The 6,781-nt window shown below is 36.3% G+C and overlaps 2 protein-coding genes across 2 annotated transcripts; both read left to right on the top strand.

The window, feature by feature from the left end:
• The first annotated feature begins 652 nt into the window (after window positions 1-652).
• LOC132613145 (uncharacterized) lies at window positions 653-2,128 on the top strand. Its single transcript, XM_060327192.1, has one exon. The coding sequence runs from the start codon at window positions 653-655 to the stop codon at window positions 2,126-2,128; it is 1,476 nt and encodes a 491-aa protein (XP_060183175.1).
• A 1,510-nt stretch (window positions 2,129-3,638) lies between these two features.
• LOC132616027 (uncharacterized) lies at window positions 3,639-6,151 on the top strand. The gene is made up of 7 exons (XM_060330639.1): window positions 3,639-3,881; window positions 3,984-4,187; window positions 4,301-4,393; window positions 4,475-4,576; window positions 4,687-5,073; window positions 5,160-5,244; window positions 5,920-6,151. Exons 2-7 carry the CDS (start codon window positions 4,080-4,082, stop codon window positions 5,931-5,933), a joined length of 789 nt encoding a protein of 262 aa, XP_060186622.1. The 5' UTR covers window positions 3,639-3,881; window positions 3,984-4,079; the 3' UTR covers window positions 5,934-6,151.
• Window positions 6,152-6,781: the final 630 nt, after the last annotated feature.

Here is a 6,781-nt window from a genome sequence, read left to right as displayed (position 1 = left end):
GAATCTCCAAATGTATCTCATTCCCTGGTTAACTATATGAAAGGAAAAAAAAACATATTTGTTTGATGCTTTTAGTAGAGGGAAAAAGCATGTATATGTTGTATTGGGACTGTTGGGTGAATTTACAGTTGAAAACTGAAGTACTCATCTGTTTTGAGTAATTTAAATTTAAATTTGGAAGCTTTAAATATGTTGATATCGAAAAGCTAAAATTTTCCAGTTGGAGCTACAAAACTAGTTGTTGTTTCAGTAATTTCTCCCCTATTTGAGAAGGAATATCTTGGATTAAAAATATTGGAATCTATTATGGCTTGAAGAATCCTCAGTTAGATTTTTTAATAACTTTCTCGGGTTTAAACTAAGCTTCATTTACTGGTACAAATCTCCCATTTTAGTGTGACTCGGAAAGGAAATGTTTAATGCAAACTTTCTGACTTTTCCTTCTATTTTGGAATAAATCACTATTTGGATATAAATAGAATTAAATTTCTGTTTGATAGTTTTAATTGTTAAAATGATATCTTTGAGCATTACCTATTAATAGGATGACCATTTTATTTGAACGACATTTTTTATTAATTTTTCCCTTTTCTACTAACGTATTTTTAGCTCTTACAGTAATTGCAGCAAAGAAAAGAATATCTTGAATGTCATGGATAATTCTAGAAATAAAAACTGGATGAATTGTGATAGACTAAGTAAAGAATACTTGGATGGAGTAGATGATTTTATAAAGCATGCCTTTTCTGGAAAACAAGATGGAGAAAAAATTGCATGTCCTTGTACGGAATGTGTGCTTATTTATCAAGCAAATCGGGCTACCGCATATGATCATCTTGTGGTTAATGGTATCATGCCATCGTATGATACTTGGTTTTGTCATGGGGAGCCTTTAAAGGGATCAAACAATACTAAAGGAAACAACCGCAGCCAATCAACTTTGAGGGGCGATGACATGAGAAGAATGATACATGATGCCTTCGGAGGCTCTACACAGTTCATGGATAGTGAGGTAAGTGAAAGGGGCGAGATGGATCCAAATCTACAAGAAAATACTGCTCATCCATCCGGATATGAACCTCATCTAGAGATGGATAAGTTTGAACGGCTCATGAAGGAGGCAAATGAAGAACTATATCCTGGATGCCAGAAGTTTAGCAAACTATCCTTTTTGCTGCATATCTATCGTACAAAATGCATGTTCAAATGGTCAAATGAATCTTTTAATGCTCTACTTGGACTATTGAAGGATGCGCTGCCTGAAGGGGAAAAATTGCCTCCTTCTTTCTATGAGACTAAAAAGATAGTTGAAGGCTTGGGCTTAAAGTATGAAAAGATTGATGCTTGTCCCAATGACTGCATGCTTTTTAGGAAAGAGTTTGCTAGCAAGGATGTTAATGAATGCAAAATTTGTGGGGCCTCTAGATGGAAAAATAATGCTAGAAAAATTCCACTCAAGGTCCTTAGGTATTTTCCTTTAAAACCAAGGCTGCAAAGATTGTTTATGTCTTCAGAAACTTCTAAAGCAATGCGATGGCATCATGAAGAGCGCAGCAAAGATGGAGTTCTTCGGCATCCTGCAGATTCTGAAGCTTGGAAAAGTTTAGATAATAAATATCCCGAATTTGCTAAAGATCCTCGCAATGTCTGGCTGGTATTAGCTTCTGATGGGTTTAATCCATTTGGCACAATGCGAACTGTTCATAGCACATGGCCAGTGATTTTAATGCCATATAATCTTCCACCATGGATGTGCATGAAGCAAGAGTTCTTCATTCTATCCTTACTTATTCCTGGACCAAAAGCGCCTGGCAATAATATTGATGTCTTCTTCCAACCTTTAATAGAAAAGTTAAATGAATTATGGGATGTCGGGGTAGAAACATATGATGCCTCTACTAAGGAGATATTTCAAATGCGAGCAGCTCTCATGTGGACTATAAATGATTTTCCAGCATATGGTACTCTCTCTGGATGCAGCACTTATGGTCGGTTTGCATGCCCTTCTTGCAACATAAACACTCAATATACCATAGTGGTGTTATGGTCATTTCAAAGACTGAAAGTTATGCAAGTACAAGTGACAATGCTCCAAAGTCTGCAAATATCACATATTATGGTAGGGTGAATGATATTGTGGAGTTAAATTACTATGAAGAAAAAATATTTTGTTGTAGTTAATTAAGTGTACTCAAAACCATTTCGCGCCCTTTGCAACCTTTGTTGCCTGTTGCTTCAGTGATGCAGCATCTGTGACACCACTGAGCAGAACCAAGTTACAAGTTGCAATATTTTTTTCTTTTTCTTTTTCAGGCTGTTGATGTTGTGCCCCAACAGTGCAAGCTTCTACACTTATTTGTCTGATGTATCCTGTGATGATCAGTAGCAACTGATGCATTTAATCACCATACCAACATCTTTTAGCCTGCAACCTGCAGCAAATAGTAACACTGCATTTCTTCAACAGAACTGCACATCTGCAGCCTACAGGTCCTGTCCTGTGATTGTTGCATATGGTCATCTTGTTGCACCATATCTCATGTTGTTGTCATCATTGACAGATCAGTGATGAATCCATGTTCCAGCTTTGGTGTCCTCCTTTTGTTGTTGTGAATCCATGCTAAGCTTGCACTCTCCTTGCCAAGGTACCTGCAAAACAGAAACTAGTGTGAGAAAATAAAGTACCATCATGCTCTCTTCCCTTGAACATGATGGCAATGATCCCTTTCTCTCCACCTCACCACCCTTGTGTCTCCTTGTTAAATCACACCAGCAGCCTGTTGCACATTACTCCTTATTTCCATTCTGATTTTAGCTAACACCTCCAGTCTTAGTTAGCATTATCCACCAAAGAACACCAGATCTTTTGTTCTCATGCCATTTTCCTGAAAACCAGCATTGCACCTGTGCTAATTTCCTCATCTTACCAAGTGCCCATATATGTTCCCCTTCTGGTGCCCAGCAGCAGCAAAACACTGTTGTTGTTCAAAGTGTCCCAAATCCTTTGCACAACCTGCATTTTTTTACTGTCATTTTCTGCATTTATTTGTCTGTTGCAGTATTTTTTTTTATTTTATAAATCCCCTCCTGGTGCACAGCAGCAGCAACTTCTGCATTTATGCTTGTGCACCAACAACACCAAATCAAAGCTGCAAAGTGACAGTATCAAGTTGTTCCTGTAATGCATATCTAAGAAGGATAGGCATTAGTATGTGTGTGCAGCGACCAGCAGCTGATGCATCTCTCATGAATTACCACCAGACCAGCCTCATTTTTAGCCTGCCATCTCCTACTGTAAACAAACAGCAACCGCTGGTGTTGCTACACTGATTCCACTGTGAATTTGTGTTGTTTTCCTTGTGTTTCTAGCCTGTAGAGAACCAGTTCTCAGCACCTCTTGAAAGCAGACCCCTTTCTTGTAATTACTCCTTGTAGATTCCTCCAGTTGTACACTCAATTGAGATACCAACAGTTATGTATATTTGGCTCAGCTGAATAAACCTCACCAGGTGCAGTATTCATCAAACAGCTGAATCATCTAAGCAAACCAACTTAGTTGCAAAATAGCAACGTATCAATCTTTAGTATATTCTTTAGTTTTTTTTACATTTGATGACCTTCAAATCTTTTTAATTCTAGGTAATTCGGAGGTAAGAAAGGTCCGTGGCCGTACTTTACTGAAAGATATTTGGAAACTTCCTACGGGGAAGACAGTTAATGTGCAGTTTAATAGTCGTAACCAAGCTGTTGGGAAAGAGGGTCGAAAGCTTGCTAGCTTTTTAGGAATTGTTGCAAGGACTCCAGAACTAACACCTCTGCACATTGATGACTGGAGAATTATTGGCAACGAGGAAAAGAAGAAATTGGTGAATTTTGTGAGGGTATGAAGTAGTTATTATTATTATTGTTATTATTAAATTATTATGATGTGCAATTTGTTATACATGATTGTATCTTCTAAATGTTGGCTTTTATTTTTTCAGAAGAAGTTCTCTATCCCAAAACGCGCAGAAGGCTTTGTCTTAAAGTCACTAGGAAAGAAATGGAAAGATTACAAGTGCACTTTAAAAGGTGAATATATGGAAAAATATAAGACTAAAGACTCTTTGCTGAAAAATAGACTAAGTCGCATACCGAGGGATCAATGGAGTGGTCTTGTCTCTTATTGGTTTTCTGATAAAGCTAAGGTATCAACAAATCTTGAAAACGTACTCTGAGTTGCTTATTTTCGTAGTGTTTTGGTTTTAGTTATGCTCAGTTTTTATTGATAATTTATATCATTTTAATGTTTCAATGATAGAGGCGTACCCAAGCAAATAGAAACAATAGGACCCAGCAAAAAATGCCTCACACAGGAGGATCCAAAAGTATTGCTACCTTGATGGATGAGAAGGTAAACCGGTGGAAATTACAAACTATAATATTTTAAAATCCTTTATGTCACATATATTTGATATCAATTATATTGTATTAGGCTGAGAATGGGATAGAGCCTACCCGAGCACAAGTATTTATATTAACTCACAAGAAACGTAAGGATGATAGACCACTGGATGAGGATTCTGCCAAGACAATTGTAAGATTTCTTGTTTCTTTTATTTTCAACATTGGGAAACAGTGAGGGAAAAAAATTAAAGCGCCTTTAAATGATTTCCAAGTTGGATTTATTGTGTATTTTATTGTTAGGACATGATAAATGAAAGGATAAGCAATAGTGAGAGACCTACTGACCGACCTCCTCAGAGTGTTGCTTGGGAAGGGGATGTGTATTCGCAAGTGTTGGGAAATGAAAAAAGTGGGTATGTCCGTGGTTTAGGACTTGGTCCAACTCCTTCTGTTCTATGGGGTAGTAGATCTTCCTTAGGAAATGTTGTTGCAGAGGATTCATCTAATGAGGATGTACAAAGGTTACAACATGAGATAACTGAGCTAAAGGCGAAACAAAATGAAGAAATGAATCTGATGAAACAAAATCAGGAGAAGATGCAATCAGAACTGCTCCAGATGAGACAATTGATATGCGCTCGTAATGAATCTATGCCTCAAAATATCAATGGCACCTCAAGTGAACAGGTAACTTGATTTCACAACTTTTACACATTTTTAATTAAATTTTAATCCTATAAAAGTATTGTTAATTACCGTGGTAATATTTATAGGTCCCTGATGCCAATAGTGGCCATGAACAAGTACCACAAATATCAAGGATACCTAGCGTTGCTGAAAATTCCCCACCTTCTCACGGTACTACTCATCTATATCCTTTTGTACTACTGTTTGAGAATTCCTTCTACGACTTTTTGGGTTCTTGAATAATGAAGATGGGTGTGCATGTTTCAACACTTTTATGACTAAGTGCTGAATAATACATAAGCTTTTATTCTCAAGCTACTTCAAAACTTTGTATGACCAGCTAGGGAGTCCTTTATAAGGCCAAGATGAGAAATAATTGCTTATATAATAAACCAGCAGTTCAAGCATGTTCATAACATATGTCATATTTAGATTTAAAAGTAGAATTTCTTGTGGATATACTTTTTCATGTTAGTTCATTTGTTTGAGTTAAAATTAGCTACAATGAACAGTAATAATTGTTAGCGCAGAGTTTTTGTACACTTGTTGAAATTGGAAATTTGTTATATTTCATCCAACTACAGCTACATCGTTAGACGTGACAAATGAACAATTACCAACACTTGGGATGTCTAGGAAAGATTGTTACTTCTGCAGACTATTGCACTTTGGCCTTCAAGATGGTAATATGTAATCATTTGGCACTTCAATTAGTAGTTTGAGGCATAGATTTATTATGAGAGTTGTAAATTCTTATATCTTGTTGTTATAACTAGATGATAGTTTTAATATGATATTTTCGTACACTACATTTCATCTTTTGATACATTTATTTTATTATTTCAGGTCGTACAGTCTGATGTTCGAAAATTACACGTGTGAAAGATTTCAATATGACGAAGAGTTGTGGAAGTTATTTGAAGACATTATTCGCTAGGATCGGTTATGTGATGACATTAGTTATTTAGTTCACACAATATAGGTTATTTTAAGTTGTGACACTATATTTTGGATTAGTTTATTTTAAGCTGTGACACTATATTTTGGATTAGAACTTCTTTTGTTTGTTTAGATTTAATGAGATACATTATGTTTTATGAATTAATAGTAATATATTTTTAGCATTTGCCAAACGATCACTATCTAGATCATTTTTTGGATGAATGCAGCATTAATTATTAATGGCGGCGAAACAATTGTCGTTAAAGCTTCTGACTTTTAACGTCAATTTAATTGAATTTACTGACCATAAAAATGGACGTTGAAGGGGAAATACGACGCTTTCACGTGCGATATTGTAGCCTTTAGAATTGGCCACCAAACAATTGTCGTTAACTATGTTGATTATTAGCGGCAATTTGTTTGAATTTACTTGCCATTAAAATGGACACTAAAAGTTGTCTAAGGCCTTTTTAGAAAGCATATTGTAACCATTCTAAATTGCCACAAAACAATTGCCGTTAAAACTATTTCCTTTTAGTGGCAATTTAATTGAATTCAGTGGCTATACAAATGGACGCTAAAAGAGCATAGCTAGCCGTTAGGAATTGGCTTTAGCAGCCAAATTATTGCCGCAAAGAATGGCCGCTAGAACTACCGGTTATTAGTGGCAATAAAAATCAGCCTTTACCAGCGTTTGCAAGAACGGCCGCTATAGCCTTTACCGACCCCGGCATCGCCGGCCAAAGGACAATGGCTGGTAAAGGGT

Source organism: Lycium barbarum, chromosome 10 (genome assembly GCF_019175385.1).
Source record: "Lycium barbarum isolate Lr01 chromosome 10, ASM1917538v2, whole genome shotgun sequence".
NCBI lineage: Eukaryota > Viridiplantae > Streptophyta > Magnoliopsida > Solanales > Solanaceae > Lycium > Lycium barbarum.
This window is presented reverse-complemented; position numbering and strand designations above follow the sequence as displayed.